At 44.1% G+C, this 21,526-nt stretch overlaps 1 protein-coding gene across 1 annotated transcript in view; it reads right to left on the bottom strand.

The window, feature by feature from the left end:
• The window catches only part of HCN4 (hyperpolarization activated cyclic nucleotide gated potassium channel 4), an 867,966-nt gene that overhangs the window by 22,019 nt on the left and 824,421 nt on the right, over window positions 1-21,526 (bottom strand). Inside the window, exon 6 of the mRNA XM_086959260.1 lies at window positions 431-671. Within this exon, the coding sequence (XP_086815386.1) occupies window positions 431-671 (241 nt within the window). The remainder of the gene's footprint in view (window positions 1-430; window positions 672-21,526) is intronic.

Below are 21,526 nucleotides of genomic sequence, written 5' to 3' on the forward strand. Positions count from 1 at the left end.
GACAAAGGCACAGTAGTTTGTAAATGTCATAACACCTAGGTGTCATTAGAGGACAACAATGCATGGTACCCGCTAAGCTTTTTCTATTACAACACACATGACCCTAGCACATGTACGGGTATCAGAGACAGACTAGACATACATGGCCTACAGGAAGTCATAGGTAAGGGTCTCACACCTGAGCCTAAGCTATATTTGGGGCATTAGAGTGGATTTCCAAGGCCAATGGGAAGTCGCAGTTTGACATAGCCCATATACTAAGGTGTAGGGGTAACAATGCTACATCACGACCTGGGTGCATAGTGCATGATCCACTTATTATGACAAAGACGTCCAGTTTGTAAATGCACTAATCATGTAGTATTTGGTTTTTGTACCTTGATGTTTGATTTTACTGCCCACAGCTATGAAACACCCAAAGGTGGCTCACCTCCAAAGTAAGAGCCGTCTGCCAATTTGGTCTCCTTGTTGCCTTTGGTGAGGACGCTGACAACGCCGTGCTGGATGAAGTACATCTTTCGTCCAATCGTCCCTTCACGGATGATGTAATCCCCTGGCTGGAAAACTTCGAACCTCAGCTTAGTCAGCATGGAGGTAACGAAGTTGGGGTCCGCATTAGCAAAAAGAGGCATGGATGCCACCAGCTTCCTGCAGTTAAAGTTGACTATTTCCTGTGGTGAAGAGAAAGGAACGCAAAACAGTTAAGGAAGCAAGAGACAGATTAGAAAATGGATGTTAAAGGTTTTGGGGAAAGTGCAATTGAATAAAGAAAAAGACTCATATAGGGGAGCAAGTCATAGAAAACGAAAAAATCTGTAAAGAGGTTTAACAGGGAGGAAAGCATAATTTGAGATGTAATGAAATATCTACAATGATATTATTGAAAAGAGGATTTTGTAGTGATGACACAATACCAAAAAAAACATTTTTAATCAAGTGAGTCCTGATGTTGAAACTAGTAAAAACATTGTGTACATATGTTTTTTGTTCTTTGTTGCCTCTCTGCAACACCCTTATGCTCTTCATGTATTATAATTGAAAATGTTTATATCAATGATACGGTGTATGTATTTATTTCAAATTATTGCTTTCTGTTGAGGTCTAAATAAATAAATAAAAATTGAACTGAATTGAATTGAATTGCTCTGTGCATTTCAGGTGGGTAGAGTCTTTCCCTCTTTCTTTCACAAAACGTCCATTTCAATTGTCAAAGACTAGGAGTGGATAACGCAAATTCTGTCTGTAATACAGGAATGCAAGGGAGTGTGGGAAGATGTTATCTCCATGTCTTAGAAAAACGACTGATCTTCTCAGGTATCTATGGACATGTAAGAACTCCTGGATGTCTGAGGAAGGTAAGATCTTTCCAACGGTATCTGAGAGAAAGTAAGGGTATGCTTTGGTTCTCATGACACATGGGGACACTCTCTGACTGAGAACAAACTGGGGGTTAATCTGTGTTGTGTACATTGACAAGGGTGACTTCTCATTGGCTGTTAATAGACACGCAAGGACTCCTCTCAGATGTATGATGGGAGGGATCCCATATGTGTTTCAGGACGCTGGATTCATCACTTGGGTACCTAAAGGCAAGTGATGCCTCCCTCTTGGATACCTATGAACAAGTTAGAGTTGTTTTTCCTTGGAAGTCTGAGGAAACTAAGACATTTTCTTGGGTGTTCATGAGAGTACTCCTACGGATTCTAATGTCTTCTGTCTAAGGATGGTTGAGGGGTCTACTTAAGTGTCAGAGGTAAAATGTGTTGTCTGAAATTTTTCTGATGACAAATGAGGAAAAGTATTCAAACCTGATAAAATGTGAAAGTGTTCCTCATTTTGTGAGGAAGTTTCTATGGTCAAGTGAGAGCTCTTATAGGGTATCTGATGACATTTAGAAGATTACTTTTTGGACCCATCACAACGTAAACCTTATTCAGTTGTCTGCTCACAATTAAGGAGTTGGCCTAACGGCTAGAGCGGTCGACCTCAAATCTGGGGAACCGGATGCGAGTCTTGGCAATGACGCTGAACATCTTGTGATTCTGGGCATATCACTTAGTCTCCCCGGGCCTAACAAAAAAAATTTAAAACATGAATGTGTCCTCATGTAACGCAACTGGTGCTATATAAAGCGCTCTGATACCCAAAACCAGGTCAAGTTTGCGCTACATAAAACTCAGTTAAAAAAATATACTGGATTTTAAATGGAGATTTATTTTTTGCTTCCACTGTTGTTCTTTTGTCTTTGTTTTCACCTCTGAGTTAATCCAGAACCTTGATCATCTAAATCCGTTTATCTCAACTCAATGCCTGGTACACATAAACTAGAATATTGTGTTAGTGCACCTGCTTCTTTGTGGGGTTATGTTTACAGTGTTTCTAGTTTTTGTATATACTTTCAGCTATTCTGATTTAAAATATCACATCTAATATTGCTTGAGCAGTTTTGCACAACTATTCCCTCTTAGCTTCTGAAAGAACTCTCTCATCCTCTATCCATGGTTGTCCATCCTCAGTATTTTGTGTCTAGCTTTGCTGCACCTCTTGTCTTCAAATTTCGTACATCGGCATAAAGGCTGTTGTAGCAGCAGTGTCTGTGCACAGTGAACAGGCATGTACCTCTTCCCTGGGTGCCCTACTCTATGTGAAACTGATATCCTGACGTCTTTTTTACCCTTGTGTCATACTATTCTAGAGTGTGCTCAGAAGCCTATGTAGAAATGTACTCAAACTGTAATGGGTCCCTTGGTCTCCCAATGCAGTTTCTGCTCAGCTCCAAAACAAGTTGTGCAACAAACTATCTCTGTTCTGCGGAGAAAATCTGTTGCTAACCCCAAAGGCAGCTGCATCCGCCTGGAGACCACAGCTGCCTAAAACGAGTGCCAGCCTATATCAGCCTGGAGTCTGCAACCGTGAAAGATGAGTGCCCATCTATGAGTCTGAAACTGCTGAATAACGGCGTACATTGGCTTTTAGGCTGCGACTCTAGATGAACCGGCCAAATGCTCTTTTCAATCCTAGTGGTCCAATGAGGCTGTGGTCTCACATCACTGAATTGGAAGCCTCACAGTGCGGAGTCACCGACTGCCTGGCACACAGTGCTGATTCAACATGCTGTTTGAGCGAGTGATGTGGGACTGTGTCCTGACTAACTGAGAAGCTGTTCCTAATACAAGCCAGGAGTACATTTCTGGTAGAACGTGAACCTTTGCCAATACAAACTTGTTAGGCCTAAAGACTAGTGCATTGACCTATGAGATACGATTGGGGCAGTGGGGGGTAATTCGTCATGATTTGAGCATTTGCCTACTCTACATCTATGTCCAAGTTATCCCACGCAGGAGGAATTTCCCTCAGAGCAAAAGAGAAGGGAAGTCGGCACCATAGAGGGTTTCAACTTCCACTAGAGCAGGGTCTCCCACCTTTTTTCTGTAATGGAGCGCCCTCTGATCAGTGGAAATCGTCGTTAGCTTCTTCTGGCTATGTAACTCACACATTGTTACCAGACACGCCTTTGCTCAGCTTCAATGACTTTAAACCTAATGTCCGTGGAGCCTGATACTATGGATTGAACAAAATATTGTGGCTAGGGGTAGTATTAGGACTGTTGTGTGCGTCAATTAGTGCATGGTCTGTGGGGATGTAGGAACATCTATGTGAATGAATGGGATACATGTGTATGGGTGACTGAGAGCCTGTGGCATATGTACCTGTGGCATAGGACATACCTTTAATCATATGTGGCACCGTTACATGTACAACACAAAAAAAATTTACATTGGAGAAATTGAAAAAACGTTCTATTCTATTCTATTCTATTCTATTGTTTTGGTAGAGCGCAAACAGCTGCCCCAGCAATGAGGCGTCCCGGCGCTAGGAACCACAGAAACCTGGCCTGAGCGGGAAAGGTGGGAGTAAATTAGGGGAGAGGGAATAGGTACGTTTTAATTGCTTTCCGGAACGCCGGTAGGCTTTCTATGGAGCGGATGTATTGTGGCAGACTGTTCCAAAGTTTAGCTCCAAGGAACCTAAAAGAGCGGCCGCCCATGCGGCAGAGTTTTATGCGTGGAACGCATAGGAGATTTTGGTTTGAGGATCTCAGGTTACGTGGCGGCACGTAGGGGGTGAGGAGTGGTTCTCCAGTAATGTTCCTAATAAGGAACATCTTTCTTCACTTGATGGAACATTTTTCTGCACTTTAAATTGTTCCTATTTTTAAAATAATTGTTGTATTTTTCAGTTATAAATATGGCAGCGTGTCCAACATCCCCTGGGAGCAAGATGCGAGCTGTGTGTAGATGTGACCCTTTGAAATTGGAGAAAATTTTACTGAAAAGTTAACTTTATGTTGATATGCATTGTATTAAACTCCTCATTTTAATTTTCTTCCATGTCAAAGTGCCTTTAGAAACAGCAGGCATATTATGCCAGGTGGTCTGTAAACATGGTGCAATATTTATAACAGGAAAACACAGTCAATTGTTCAAACCTGAGGAATTTAAAGTGAAAAAACATGCTTCATAAAATATTTGAACTTAATCGGCTTAATTTAAAGTACAGAAAAACAGTGAAACAATGTTTCCTAAAAACATTTTTCTTCACTTTAAATGTTTCCCATTTTAAAAAAAATTACTGTCTTTTTCAGTTAAAATATGGCACTGATTCTACCCGCACTAGGAGCAAGATGGCTCCTGATGCGTCATATTTAATGTATGATGTATCATGTCGCAAGAAGTTACAGATAAGTCAGTATTTCTGACGTATCTGTAAGCGCAAAAGTGACGCATTGCTGGAGTGTGTCACAAAAGTGGCCGAACTCCAGCAATGCGTCCTTTCACATGGGGCAAGCCCCATGTGAAAGGGCCTGCATCAGTCTTACGCCTGCTGTGAGGCAGGCGCAAGATTTTGACGCAACAGCGTCCTAAAAGTGACTTCTACGACCCTTCCTTGCGCCAATATGCCCCCCTTGCATACATTATACCTGCCGCAGGTATAATGTGGCGCAGGAGTTTACAAAGTGACGCATCTACCTAGATGCGTCACTTTGTAAATATGGCGCAACAAGGCGCATCTTTTACGCCACTGGTGCGTCACAAAAAGTGACGCACCCGCGGCGTAAAAGTGACGCACAGCCTCATAAATGTATCTTAATTTGCGGAGATACTCGATATCTTTTTGGTTATTGCTGCTTCAGGACATGTTAGGGTGATGTTCTGCCCTGCAAGTAGCTGTGATGATTCTGTTCATCTCAACTCGGGTACTTTCTTAGGCAATGTTAACAGCTGAGCGAGACTAGCTTCTTGCCTGCAAACAAAGCTTTGGTGGGATCATTAATACAGCACGCAAAATTGCTAAGTTTTTCTGTGAACTTCCTGTAATTGTCCTGAATACTTTGATTGTAACCCAAATCCTGTGAAACTTTCTTGAAATTGGGTTTTCGCATTAAAAATGTAGACTCACAACCTTTTTCAGCTGTTTTGACAAAGACATCCATCCAGTTTCAAACTCGCAAGGAAAGTGGTTTTAAAATTAACTTGAGAAAACAGCATGTGTCTTTTCTGCAATAAGTAGCATCCGTAAAGAAATATTGGCAGTTTGCTAGGCAAAAACTGCACTAGGGCATAGGCAAAGTAAAAAAGCAGAAAACTGTGAATTTCAGATAGGAAAATAATCATGATGTGAGTGAGCCTCGCTTGCATAATTAAAACTTTGCACACCCCTAGATTTTGACTGCGTTAGACCTTAGATGGGCAGTTTCTGTCCCCATTCATCAGTTGGTCATACCACAGCGCTCTTCTTTTGTTTTACTCAAAGTATCAAGGTCTTGGCCTCAATCCCATTAATCTGGACAGTTTACTGCTTAAGATCTTTTTCCATGAGACTAATCGAGATGTCATAGCCAACAAAAACTACTATTGCGTGGTTCTTCCTGTGCTTGTAGCGTCTTTTCAAACATAATGTGTTCTCATAATTCCAATTTAGGAATGATCAAATCTTGCCTGATAACAACTCTTGGACTGAATTAGCACTGGATTTCACTGTTCATTTGAGGACTAAGATATTGGAAACAAATTGAGGGATTTATTTATGAGCCCTTGGCGCCGCCGTTGCGTCAGTTTTAGTGATGCTGCGGCAGATTAAAAATCCGCCACATTGCCCCATAATTACAAAGTGATGCATCTAAGCAGATGTGTCACTTTTTAAAGCCATGCTCTACATTATACCTGCATCAGGTATAATGTATGCAGGGTAGGCGTTCCATCGCAGAAAAGGCTCGTCGAAGTGTTGCAGTAAAATCTATGAGATTCTCTGCAACACTTCTAGGAAGCCACTGCGTCAAAATATTATACCTGCCTCATAGCAGGCATAAGACTGACGCAGGTCCTTTCATGTGGGGCTGGCCCCATGTGAAAGGACAAATCGTTGGAGTTGCATCTGTTTCATCAGACACACCCTAGCAATGCGCCACTTTTGCGCCTAGAGATAATTCAGGAATACTCTATCGAATCACTAAACTAAACACAGATTTTGGACACCACTTTTTACATCTAATTATGACATACAGACACTGTGTCGAATTCATGACTAGGCCTGGGTGGTAAATTCCGTTCCACTCGCGGAATTTAGGTAATTTTGCTTTCTGCGGAGAACGCAAAATTGTCCAAAATTCTGCGTTCCGTGACTTCGCAAAATTTTTTGCTTGTTCGCGTTCTCAAAATGCGTGTTCGTGAGATATTTCCCCCGAGCACGCAAACAGCATTTGCGAAAAGCAAAAAAGCATCTCGAACAAGCAATTCCGCATGTTCGCGGAATTTCTGCGTGTTTGCGGAATTTCTGCGTGTTCGCGGAGATTTGCGTAACGCGATTACGCAAATTCCGCCCACCCCTATTCATGACAGAACCTCCTTAGCATCCTCTAGACCATATCCATGTCTTTCAGCAATTTCTCAATTTGATAGTACAATATGACCTGCTGAAGGAGCCACCATCTTCACATCCCTGAATACTGCTCAGATCACATAGGTTCTTGTTAGAGGGGTACAGAAACTTTAAATTGAGTTGGATGACCAAATTAAACTAGTTTGCGTATACTGCTTCCATCAGCACGGGCCCCTGACTAAGGTTTTATTGTTTCTGCTGGTAGTCACCACTGTATTCTTTTATCCTCTGTGGTATTTGGATGATTGTAATGGTCTGTGCCTGGGCCTCTCTCAGTATTTGATCAAAAGCTTATAGTAGCTTCAAAATGCTGGTTCCAGTTTGACACTGGCAAAGAATGCAATAGTAGCTTGTGTTGTCACCAACATATTGCTACAATTTTGGCACAGCTACACTGGTTTCTGGTCACTAATATATTCAAATTCAGGTTTTGCACATAGTTCATGAGTGCCTTTGTTCTACTGGCATAACATTTCAACTTTCTTGTAGATTTAATTGGTGCATACTGAAGTTCTAGTTATATTGCTGAAGGCATTCTTACGAATCTGCAGTGATGGCCATGCCTTTTCAACACAGGAAACTCTCACCCATCATCTATGACTGTAAGAGAACACGGGGGTATTCGACAGACTACCATGAGGGGAAATTAAATAAATAATTATTTTTCCCTTGTTGTCGTTTGGCAAAATCCTCCCCCCACCCTCACCGGGCCCCAGCCCATGGGCCGCTGCTGAGAATTATCTGCTGTTTCAGAAACAACTGAATATGTACCTGTTCCCTAAGTAATGAACTAAATATTATTTTGCACCATCCCTTATTGGTCTAGACCTACAAGTTAGCATTCCCCAAACAGTACAGCGAGGAGTCTGGATGCTGACACAGCAACAGAGCAGGTTCAAAATTGCTCGCTCAACACACCAGAGCTAGGAGTGGCGTCTAAACACCAGAACTTCCACCCTCCCTCTCGGTACAAATCACGCTGAGAATTACTGCGGCATGGCTCCTGTCACTACTACACCCCTGGCACGAAAGAAATGGAGAGGACTGGGAGCGTGAGTTGCTGAAAATGCACTCAACAAGGAAATCACAGGGGGAGGAGCTACGACGGCAAACAAGATGGCTGCTTAGGTTCCCGGCTCCGCCGACCTTCGTACTCCGCCACAAGATCCTGCACAATATCCTGATCGTACGCCCAGCCTCTGCTTGGATGAAGTGTTCCTCATTCCGTTGGTGAAATCCCCAAATTTTTATCGGCTGATTTCACGAACTTACACCGAGTTGAAGATCGTGGCCTGCTCCAGCGGTGAAGCCGGGGCCAAGAGTATCTGCAAGGCCAGGCTGCAGTGCAACAACATCGGCTGAGAGACCCTGGCAGGGCCCGGTCAACCGTAGTGGAGACTTCGTCTACGCCCGAATTTGGTGGCGATTGTTTTCCTTTCCCAGCGTTGAGAGAGAGGTGACCTGCTGTTGCTGGCTGTGGGTGGGGATCCCCGTCCCGCGGACCCGGTATAGATTCCTGCCGGGGTTCGGTGAGTCGGGACCCCGGCCTGCGGTGTTGCGCCGGGTTAACGCGGCTGTGGAAACCAACGGGTCCCTTTCGTGCTCCTGTCCGTTCCCCCCGAAAATGCCAGACTCACCCGGGGAGTTAATTGTGACTGGTACCGAACTTGATACCATGGATCGAAGGGCGTCTGGGCTAACGCTGAGGTCAATATTGGCAGAACTTTGGGCGTTTCACTCGCAAATGGATGTGTTATTCACTAAAATGGATGTATGCCTAACTGGGATTCTGCTCGAGGTACCAGACCCTGCCCAATGGTTGAACCAGCAATCTACAGCCATTCAAGCCGTGGCCATTTTGACTTTGTGCGAGGACCCCGTGAGGAAACGAGTAACGAAGCGAATATCGGAACCAACGGATGGCGCTCTGGAAGATGGTGTCCCCGAGGCCGTGAGTGTGTCATCGTACCTTTTATCACCATTGACTTTGGAGGTATCGAATGGCGTTCCCCCCCCCGGAGACCGGAGCTGTGGACTCTTCTCTCATTTTGTGGTTGTCTTTCCCTTTTTTGGAAATTTTACGATCCTGGGGCCAGAAACATCGGGACAGTCCAGCTAAGAGAGGGGAACTTTCTGCGCTTGTAGTTCTTTCGGAGCTACTTGCTACAGGTGGTAATGGATCGACTTTCGATGACTTCCCTCTCATCTATGACTCGTTTGTGTGCTCATGGGTTTCGCTGGGGAGGGTTCGTGTGCTGGTTCGACAGGGTCAAGGTTAAGTCAATTGAATCGGGATGGTTTGGAACTACTGTTATAGACGCTTGAACTGTATCTGTTTGATTAAAGAGGCTGGGCGGGGTATCACGGTGCCCCCTATTGTCTTTTGAAAGAGTAGCTATACATCCGTCTTTTGCGACAGGGGGTGTCTGTTTTTTGGCGGGGGGGCTAAGGGGCCGGGAACATCGTATGACCATGCCCTCCTCCATTCTTCTTCTTCCTTCCTTTAGGGTTTAGATTAACGGGGCGACAGGCACGCTGCTAGTGGGGTTAGGCTATAGCCATCGGCAGGGGTGCATGGTGGGGGGTTGGAGTTTATTTTTTAATTTTGCCTTTTTTATTTTCTATGGCCTTTTTCTTCCTTCCCTTTATTCCTTTAGGATCAGTACGGTTTGTGTTTTATTTTGATTTCATTGTGATCTGGACTTTAGTGCCTATGCTTTCTACGTTAGTCGTACTTTTGGGTGGGCAGGCCCTGAGAACTGGTGTTTACGAAAACGTATATTGTTTTGTTGTTTATTTTGATTCTTACGCATTAACGCCAGATTCCCACGAATGGCTGTTTCTATATGTGTATCCTGTTTTCTTGGCCTGTCCCCCGTATCCTATTGTTGGATTGTATGGCACCTGATCCGCTCATTTAAATAATATAAAATGAAACCTTTATTATATCCTGTGATTTATCAATGCGTTTTAATACAAGATCCATCCTGAATCGCTGCCGGACCTCAGGGTTGTCGGCTGAGGAGCTGTGTTGTATCATGATCAATTGGGTTTTACTTCTGTTTAGCGGCCGGCTCCTGCGGTTGTAGGCCCATACTTGTACTTTATGAATGCTGCAATAAAGGTTTTTCAAAAAAAAAACAAGGAAATCGCACAAGACAGTTCCTGCAGACGAAACTCATCAATCCAGATTCAAGACGTTCTTTGGGGCACCTTTGCCCTCTTTTTTCTGTTAGTTAAAGCATCAGGAAGCTTTTGGTAATAAAGCACTCTACATAGCTATTAAATAAAATAATATATCAGAACATCAGTTTCTTTTAAACTTTCCAGGTCCATGGCGGCACAGCTTCTACCGTGGCTTCTTTTGTGAGATTTTGAAACTTTGAACTTGGTTCTTTCATTGCTGTTATCCATATAACAACATAGCCAGAAATGGATTACCACCACAGAAACCAACAGCGGTCCTGATTTTGCTGGACTTCTCTGCCGCCTTCGATACGGTGCCCCATGCTTTACTTCTCGCCAGACTGGCGGCCGTGGGCATCTCTGGGCTTGCTCTTGATTGGCTGACATCATTCCTGGCCAATAGGACGCAACAGGCGTGGATGCCTCCCCACGCTTCCCTGCCAAAGAAGCTCACTACTGGAGTCCCACAAGGGTCCACCTTGAGTCCCCTGCTCTTTAATGTGTACATGACCCCCCTAATCCATCTGGCGGAACAGTTGGGGGCCAAAATAATGGCCTACGCTGATGACACCCAACTGCTGTTCACTTGGTCAAAGGACAATTCAGATGCATCGACGGTGCGGTCTTGTTTATCATCGGTCTTCCGCTGGTTAGCACTTGCTCAGCTCAAGTGCAACATAGACAAGTCTGAGGTCCTCTTTTATGGTTCCTTCCCTGACAACTTTAGAGACCTCTTATGGCCAGTTGACCTGCCCTGCCCCAAATCAAAGGGGGGGTCCGGCCAAGAACTTGGGGCTATGGTTTGGGCAGGACCTTAAGTTTGAGGACCATATAAAAAAAACTGACGGGCATCTGCTTTGCTACCCTCAAAGCCTTGAAAAGGTTCTTTCCTTTACTCCCGAGAGAGGCCAAAGAGACTGTATTGCATGCTCTCATACTTGCCAGACTTGATTACGCCAATGCCCGGTTTAGTGGCTTACCTGCCTATCTAATCCAACGGCTTCAGGTCATTCAAAACGCAGCAGTGCGTCTCCTGTTTAAGCTTCCCAGGAGAACTAGTGTGCGGTCCCATATACGCAGTCTCCATTGGCTTCCGGTCGCTCACCGGATTGTGTTCAAATCCTTGGTTCTTGCTTTTCGAGCAATCCATCAATTAGGACCTCTGTATTTGCGTAAAAGGTTTGTTATGTATGTTCCTAGTCACGCCCTACTCTCAGCTAACTTGTGCCAAATGACTCTGCCTAGATTTAAGTATTCTAGACTGGGAGGCCAGTCTATCTCTGTCAGGACCGCTAGGGCCTGGAATGCGCTTCCATTACACCTGAGAGTTACCCCGACAATCTCTGCCTTCAAGAAGGGGCTGAAAACTCATCTGTTCAACCTTACCTTATAACCCTTCTGTCTCTCTGTCTTCTATATAACCTTCACTCGCAGCGCCAGGATACTTGTTAGTAGTAGAGCGCTGATATAAAAGTTTTTATAACATAACATAACACAGTTACAGAGGCTCACCTATTGAAATGATGACGTAAAACCGCCTGCCCTACGGCTGCATCACTTTTCTGCACTGATTCTAGGCAGTAGTGCTGCGTGAAAACATCGCAGCATGACATATTTTCTCCAGCGGAATGCCTGCAAACAGAGCAAAGGTAGACACTGCCCATGTTGAGTGCGTCTTCATCCTTGCTGAGAGTGGCTTGCCAGCCTTGGTATGACACAACTGTATGGTGACAGAAATCTATCTTGCGAGGAATGCTTTAGTGACTGCCTTACCTTAACGGGAAAGTCTGTAAGAGATCAACAGCTGATCATTTTTTTCTGAGTTGTTTGGTACGATGGAGATAGAATTTAAGACAACGTGTAATGTCTAATATGTGGAGAGACCTTTCATCAGAAGATGCTGGATTCGGGAAAAAATGTATGAAGTATGATAGGATGGAACCTTGGGGATGAACCTTGGGTTTGTTCTTAGAAGCACATAATTCTCTGTGAAATGCAAGAACGGTTCCTGTGTTGTAAAGACCTGAATTTAGCTGACATTTCTAGCTGAAGTGACAGCCAAGTGAACATTTTCAGATCTGCCTTGTGAATAGGCTTGAATGGATGCTTTATAAGCAGCGAGAGAACCACAATGAGATGCCATTTTGGGGGGAAAGCTCATACTGGGGTGGGAAGCTCTAAACAACTCCTACAATATTTGTTTGAGAGAATGTGTGGAGAATCTGTACTTTGAAATTGAGGCTAAGTGAACCAACACAGACGCATGTACCAATCCTGATCTGGCTAGCAACAGTAAGTGGGGTAGAAACTGTTCAGGTAAAGCTTCAAATGGATGCAGGCTAGATTATTGACACCATGAACAGAATCACTTCCATTTTAAGTTATACATCTTGTTTGCAGCTTCTGCTATTGCCTTGGATAAAATCTCACTACAATCCTGAGGGATGTCTAATTTTCAGAACTCGTTAAATTCAGGAGCCATGCATGCAATTGGAGAGAGGCTTGTTCTGGGTTTAGGATCTGGCTGTTGTTCCATGCCAAGAGTGTTTGAATCTTCGGTAGGCGGATGGGATTGGACTCTGGCAGCAGCATGAGATCCATAATCTAATGCTGTCTAGGCCATTTAGTAGCTGTTAGCATGAGGTGACTGTGTTCCATTTTCATCTTGCTGAGAATCCTTGGTATGAAAGGGGAGAAAATCGTACGCATAAATTCCGGACCATCTCATTGAAAGGGCATTCCCCCACCGACCCTGGAAGTGGGTATTGCATGGGGCAGAACTGGCATTAGGAGTTTTTCTCAGTCCAAAGAGATCTAATGCTGGTTTGCCCCACCATGAGAATATTTTGTTCAGCTCCACCTGATCCAGTTCCCACTTGTGGCAACTGTCTCTGGTTCTGCTGAGAGCATCCACTAAGGTGTTGTTCACTTCTGACACCTGTTCAGACTTCACAGATATTTTGTGGACTGTTACCCAGTTCCTGAGATAGAGTTAGTGACCCTGCACCCCCTTGCTTGTTGATGTAATACATGCTGATCATATTTTCTGAATGGACCAGGATGGATGCTCCTGCTATTTGTAGCAGAAAAGCTTGTAAAGTGAGAGATATTGCTTTCAGTTCCAGGTGATTGATGTGCATTGATTTCTGAAGTGATAACCACTTCCTGTGGATTTTGTTTTAAATAACAGATTTTATTGCAAGCACATCATGAACTGGAACTGAAGTCATGGATGCGAGGCTTTGTGACAGATGAGGTATTTGAGACCACCATGCAAACATTTCTAGCATCCTTGGGGTAATGCTGATCAAGACTTCGAATGAGCCTTCTGATTGGATCCATTGCATTTGCAGCTCCTCTTGCAGTGGCCTCATCTTCAGTCAGGCCAGGGCGACCAGGTTTATTGTGGAAGAGATCATGCCCAGTAGCAACTTGTACAGCTGCACTGAAACTGACTTTCTTTGGAAATCTTTAGAGCTAAGTTTGTCAACCTTCGCTGCCTGTCTTGCGATAGATAAACTTTGTTTTTGATTGTATCCAGGTTGAATCCCCAAAAACATTATTGTTGGACTTGGGCTAGTCGAGGATTTTGGATAATTCACTGCAAGACCCAGTTTGTGAAACAGTGAGAGGCAAGTCTTTGTAGCTTTGGCAGCTTGCTGCAGTGTTGAGGCCTTTGCAGCCAGTCGCCTACGTAGGGAATTACCTGATTACCTTGTTTTCTGAGTGTGGCTGCTACATGGGTGAAACATTTGGTGAATATCCAAGGAGCTGCCTTGAGGCCGAATGAGAGGACTCTGAACAGGTAATGGGTACTGGCTACGGTTAAGTGGAGATATTTGAGATGCTTGAGAAGTATGGGAATATGGAAATAGGCATATTGCATATCTAAAGATGTCATGTAATCCCCGTTGTTTAGCAGGTGCAGAATGTCAGAGGAAGTAATGTTGGAGGGAGAATTTTTAGCTGCACAGCTATCCAAGGACACACCTGTCACCTGGACAACATGACCCCTGTGTAGGCCCTGCTGTTTGGAGGTTACAGGCCTCAGTTACGTTGCCCTGAGCGCTGCCATTTTCTCTTAGCTTAAGCAGAAGCAGAAAGCAGGTCTGACCCAAGCTTCACCCAGCTGCTCTTGTCTGCAAGGACCCGCACCCCTACCAGGCCCCACCTCATTGTATATTTCGCACACACTGTAGAAGTCAAGTTCCTCTATAAATCTTGCAACATACCCCACGTCCCCCACCTAAGCCATGAATAGAATGAGGGAAGTTCCCACCACAGCTACGTCAAGCAAGATATCCGATAAACTAAGGATAACTGTGGCGAAATATTATCGCAGACTGCCTGATTGACACATGAATAGAACCCTTCAAAGCAATAATAACACATTTCTGATTAATGACAAACTTCCAGTCAGAATGGCAGGAACTTAGTCTAGGCTGGCGTACGTGCCACACAATTACGAGAAGGTAGCCACATCTACACTAATGATGGGAAAGTCACCAGGCAGGGGCGTGAGAGGCGATAGAAGAATATGTGGTTCGAGGTGACGTGATATAGCGTGACCATAGGCCCCTCACCCCTGAACAAGTATAAAAGGGTGGTCCGCCCGATTATCGTTGAACTACTCCCCGTCGGCACATGGGTGGCGGACAAGAGTTTTTCCCAGGGGTTACTCGAGATAGCCCTTGTTTCATGTACTTAGGTTTCATGTACTTAGATTCTGCTCCATTGTATATTCTGCTGTAATGAAATGCTTTTTCCTCTTTGCATTCAAAGGTATATTTCACTATTTGAAATGTTATGTTTTCTCTGACTTTGTTTTATCCCCACTGCATTTAAAGTCTTTGAACTTACACTTTCAGGACATCTTACATGTAGTGGTGAGTGTGCCCAATAATATGTGCTTAACCTTTTCTATGCTATCTGCCTCAGCTCAAAAGTGTACTTAAAGCAAAAGCCTCTCTCCTCTCATAGCTGCTGTAAACTGTACTTTGTAATCTCAAACTGGTCCATGTGACATTCAAGAGAATGCTGGGTACAGGACCAAGTACTATATGATTTCTATGCTATCACTGATTATTTCTAGAAGCTGTGTCTTCAAATAAATTGTACAACTCTCAAGCTTCAGTGTTCAAAAGCTCATATGTATGTTTTTTCCTGTTTTAGAGCAAGAGGTCCAGGACTGCCCCGGTGCAAATTAAGCTGTCCTATTTCCCTTAGTTCTCTCTCACGGTCTCCCCAGCGCAACTCCTGAGAGCTGCTGCACTGAGTCCCCCTGGCCCCACCTGCCCCTAATAAATCATCCCCTCCGTCATGTGGTGACCTCCCGACGTGATAATAAGGAGTTAAACTGACAGGATGCAGCTGGTTCCTAAGGAGGAAGTACTAAACTGCTAAACGACTCTGCGCACCCGTCCTGCTGGACCATTGTGAGGGGAACACAGCTCTGAGGGGTAAGCATACATAATATTGTGTCTGCCCGCCGCTGCGCTATCTCTCTCTTGGGTGCGGCCGAATGGTGTGCCTTGTTGTGATGCAGCGGTACTTCTACCAATGGTCCAGGCTTCCTGTCTGTTAACCTTGTTATTTGTTTTCGCGCAGAGGAAGGGATTGTGTGCTATGTGGAGACTGAACCTGACAGTTGGGTAATTACTGAGATACATGTGCTTTTGTTGCTAAAAGTAGCTTCATGTTTTTGCTGTGCCTTCTGTGATTGCAAAGAAGGATTGTAGTAGTCGAATTGAAAAGGCTTATTCTATATTTACTCTTAAGCGCGGTGCCTCTCTAGAGGGATAGGACCTTTAATACATCTTTTTAGGCCTTTTTAAGTGACCCTCTGAAGTTTCAGGGAAGGAGGACCGCACGTGGCAGCTTATGGTGGAGCCTCTCCACAGGGGGAGGGCCTTTGATACATCTACAACAGGGTGTCAAGGAAGGAAAGGGTTGCGTCTAGCATCTTTTTCAGTATATTCGTGCAAGTGATCCTCTGTTTGATAGGAGTGACAGAGATCCCCTGCTGTATGTCAAGGGAAGAGTTCTGTGTGGGACTAAGAAGTTTATTTATTCATATTGTAGGCATTATATTTTCGCCAAGCTAAACGTGGTTTATTAATTATTGTTGGTACGCCTCACATGTATAAGGAACACTCTAGCACACTCTAGTGGCCATAGAGCGTGATTTTTGTAAAATAATTGTTGAAGTGTTTACATTTTACTTTCCTCTTATTAGATGCCTGTTTAAGCACAGACCCGCATGTTAGCGCCTAGTGTTTAATGGTGAATGTATTTTTAGGTTCATAGAACAAACTTGTGTGATCCTTACTGTTTTCGTGGTCTTTTTTGTTAGGAGTCACTGGCTGGCACAGAGGCTGACCATAGCGAGACTATACTATTGATTTATAGGTGCATTGTGATCGTTCATCTTTCCTTGAGTGATTATAAACTGTGAATATTTTGTGACCATCATTTGAAAACTGTTTTTTTTAGCGAGATTCAATAACTAGGGAGATTGTAAATGCATTTTTGTGTATCCCATGTATGTTGATCTGCCACTGGCTAACTGAAGAGAGTCTATAAGATACAGCATTTCGAGCCCCACGGTTGTCACATATATATATATTGTTTTCCTTTTTTTCTTGCTGCTGCTCCCCTGTGTGCACACCTGGCATTCAGGATTTCCCCTTCCCTCTACAAGCAACTGCGGGCTTCACGAGGGAAGTCTCAGGGAAGTGCTCTGCGTTATTTTTAAACTACAGATCGTTTAGAATAAATAAGAAATGTTTCTTTTTTAACTGCATTCCACACAAATGAATAGGATACATGATTATAGGACATACAAAACGACACACGCCATACACGTGCAGGTTTTTATGACAATACCGGGATTAGAGATACCAGTTATTGTGACATCATTGTGGCCTCGTCACCCTTTGCATAGCAAGGTTCTTGAGGCTTGTTTTGGTAACCACCCTACTGCCCTGCACTTTCCAGACAATTGCCCAGAAGGTATTTACAACGGTCCAGAAAAGGAAGAAGTTAGAGAAGCATTTTATTCTGTCCTTATAGAAGCATTGGGTGATGAGCTTGTGGTAAACAGCCCCACCCCAGAAAGCAACTGACAGGAGGTCAGCCAGATGTCCGGTACATATATATGTACATATAACAAAGAAAGTACAGATGAGCTATAGGGGACAACAAGTTGAGGTAGTCCTACACATATTGAACAATAAAATTGTATCAGTGCAGAACGTGAGCGCACAAACTCATAGAGAATTTAACAGAAAAGGAAATTTCCTTAATATCTAAAGCGTGGGACTTGTTGGGAATCCCACTCACACAGGGTACTGAGATAAGGGCATCCACATTGCATCTAGTGAAACTGTGCCTCCCAGTGCCAACGTATACATCCCCCACTGATGACACACAACTCACACTCCAGTCAGTAGGTAGTGTAGTAAGTAACGAAAGCCCTGATACTGCTCACCAGTGTTCACTCACACCGCCTCCTCCAAGCACCAGCTGCCCGGAGGGGCAGGGAGATTCACAGGATACCCTCACTCCACTAGGCTGTGAGCATCACGCCCACGAGTTGCATGACCAGCTGCAGCAGCAGCCATCACCAAGACTCACAGAACTATTACAAAGACACCCTTCTATGACGCATTATCCAGAAATGTGGGCATATTTACAAAGCCGTATGTTAAAAGGAGATTAGTTTCGCCACATTCACTGCCACAGATAGCCTACCTCAAAGATAACTCGACTCTAGGAGATGAGCAGACAGCCCACACAAGATCCAAGACTACAGATTACGGTACACATAGTGAACGGCTGTGTTGTTGCCCTTTCTGAGGATACAGCAACATCCCCTGAGTCTGTCTCACCCCTGACATGTACAGTCATTTTGACACTAATTTCAGCCCTAGGAATTGACATAACATACTTGCAGCAGGTAAGGCTGACAATAATTCCCGGTGGTGTTGCACACTTACGCCAGCCCACACACAACACAGAAGGATAATGTCAACACCCACAGTACATCCATCAGCCTATGACACAGATGGCATTAATTTAGGACAGGGTATAAAGACTGACATAGAACTCTTATCAGATGTCCAGGTAGCCAGAGGCCATGACGATGCCTTAGCCCCAGACATCTCAGATAATTCACAAAATAGTACATCAGAGAGTACATCAGGTCAGCTATCCCTAAGTTCGGAAAGTCCAGTACTGCAGGATGCAGCATCAGGAATGCCAGGTCAAATTGACACACTATTGATAATAAAAATGAGACGTGTCCAACTCTGCAGCCCCCAGCAGGAAGAAAACAAAGAGAGCCATGAAGCCTCTGGTGGTTCACAGCACAGCTCCCACATGACACTCCCCAGACTTGACCACCCAGTACCCACTTCCCTCACTGAGGATCACGATACCCCAAGAACAAGAACTAGACATTATGGCCCATTCCGATTCCCGAGCCACCAGCATTTCAACACACAGAGTCAGTATAATGAGTGGCAGCCCCTTAACACAGGTCCTAATAGAGAGGGAAAACACCTGCTACAGTTCAATGAAGTAAGAAGAGACAGTGAACAGTATCCCTCTGAGGTAGTAACTGAGGGAGACATTAGCAGGAATAGGGCAGAAAGTGACCTATGCCAAAGAACAGGTAAAGAAGAAGGGAACATGTCACACAAACAGGACTCAGGAAACTCTACAGAAAATACGGCAACACTCCAGCAACTGTCATTATACCTAGCCAGTATAGGGGATAGAATGACTGAGCAGATGGGTGCAAAGAAACAGCAAGCACCAACTGAAGTAGCTAGTAGTGCGAAGGAGGTAGAGCCACACAGTGGTGGAGTCCAAACTATCATGCCACAGCAAGGGCCATGGATAGACTTACATCAGGAAAATGAAAGTGTAGCACCACCACAGATCAACATAGCAGCTTCTCTCACAGCCAACTTAAGTGTGCCCCAAGCTCCGTCTACAGTCATTAATTGTAACACTCAGGTGACACGACCTCCTACGCCTATGCCTCAGACATCACCTCCAGTAGTTACACCACGTAGGCTAGAGAGACCACAGCTAGAACAAGACAATTCGGATCTGCCAAAAATGTTCGAACAAGCAGAAGAGAGGAGAAGGCAGAGAAGAAGAGAGATGGAAAGAATTGCAGTACTAGGTGACTATGGGCGACTGGATGACGTCCAACAGGGATATGATGCATCAGGTACAGCAGGTCTGCACACCGCCAGATTTGGTGTACTGCACCATATGACCCTTGACAGGCCAAGACCGCCACTGATCAATGGTCTGACGCCAAATGAGATAGTAATACTTGGAGAAGGGAGTGACCTTTATGTCAATCCATTCTCAGAAAAATTGGCAGACTGGACAGAAGCTAATGCATCTCGAATGAAGGTTTGGCCCCGAGAGGGTTCCTTTGAGCCAGATGAAATGGCCACTGCTGAAGAATGTATATTGCAGGGAAAAGGAAATGACGATTGGAACTATACCTACATGCGCGAAGGCCTAAGGGTCTGGAAGAAATACGCACGCAGGTATTGTCACACAAGACCCACAGGGGTAACACACCAGCTGCCCCTGCCGTCCAAGGAGGTCAATGACCCCCCCTACCTCAGTAACTTGGTCCCTAACGGACAAAGAAAATTTGAAGAGAGAACTCCCACCCCTCACGGAGGGTGCGGGAAAGTGGATAGAAGACTTTGAAAATGACACTTCAAGTGTGTCATTGGCTATTTGGGATATGAAAAGCCTACTCACATCCCTGATTGGAAAGGATGCAGAGGATATGTTTTCACGCATCAACACAAGGCTTTGCACCACTAATTCAGAATTAGATGGTGATCCTTTCAATACAGTAAGATCAGCGCTATGGAACGAACTGCGCCAGAAGTTTCCAGATGTCTCAGACATCGGATCTCTAATGTCACAAATAAGGCAATTAGCTATTGAGAACACTACTGCTGAATTAGAACAGCAGAAATTAAAGAAAAGAAAGACTCTTGATGCAGTTAGGCTAGATACACCAGTGAGTCAAGTGACTACTGCCACTAATTTTTCACAAAGTGCCTTAAATATACCAGGAGGTAACACACAGGTAACACAACATCAGATACAACATTTACCTCAGCAACACATGCCTGTGTACAAAATGGTGCCCCTGACACAAGCCCCTGTATCACAAGGAGCTTCAGTTCTGCCCCCCATTGATTCGGTTTCACAGGGCACCATCCAGCAGCACAAGGCTGGAGGCAATTCAAGTCAGGATAAGCCCACAGACAACTCTAGTGTGTCCCTTGTTGTCATGTCTCACAAAGATTAGAGAGGACCCAGTTGGGAATGTCATGATTAACAACAACACGTATAGTATCTTGATTAACACAGGTGCCATATTCCCCAGTATCAAGGAGAAGGGCACTGCCCATTTCCAACTAGAGCGCAAACACACTAGATTTCTCTGGGGCGATATTAGTCCCTTTCACAGAACAAGTACGAATAAAAATAGGAGATAGAGGTATAGAGGAGCGTCTACTTTATACACCACAGTCCACATGATCTGATGGCCAACTTAAGTATGAGAATATATTTCGATGAAAAAGGCACAATGCCTTTTTCGGTTCCCGAGTGCACGCAGACTGTCAGTTCTATGTTTGCATTTTTGTTCAGAAATAGATAGTTATGTTATGTGAATGGTCAAATATAATTCACACTGTATATTTCGCTAAATATTGCAAAATTGAGCAACTAAATAAAATTATTTATTTTTACGTCCCAAAATTCAGCAGCAGCTGACACAGGCACAAGAAAGATATAAAATGATGGAATGGAATGCGCACTAGTTACATCGCATTTCTTTTCAGATTATAGACATGAGATCATGTGCTGCTAGGCCTATTGAGGATTTCATCCTTCTAAGGTGGATTCAAGAAATACATTGAGTTGGGGACAATAGAGATCTGCTGTTTATCATCAATATACCATTCTGAGTGAACATGTGCATTACAAATAAGCCATCTTTATTTCTATAATACGATTCATATATTTTACATATTGCAAATAGAGACAGCACATGTTTTCAGATATTAAAAAGAACTGAAAAGCCAACGGGGTTGTTTTTTTATTTTCGGACCACGTTCACAAGTAGCTTTCCTGGCCAAGTGCATATTCTGGGCGTAGAGCCAAACAGGAAAAAGGCTTCCTGTAGTCGACAGTTAACAATAAGATTGATGAGAAAGGGAAAAGTATTGTGTAATAATACGTTGGTCTATGGAAATGAGCAAGAGAAATGAGTGGTCCAAGATCACACAGTTAGGTGAAATAAATAGTAAGGAATATGTATGTTAGGTTGGATGAGAGGAGATAAGGA

Source organism: Lissotriton vulgaris, chromosome 2_2, assembly GCF_964263255.1.
Source record: "Lissotriton vulgaris chromosome 2_2, aLisVul1.2, whole genome shotgun sequence".
Taxonomy (NCBI): Eukaryota; Metazoa; Chordata; class Amphibia; order Caudata; family Salamandridae; genus Lissotriton; species Lissotriton vulgaris.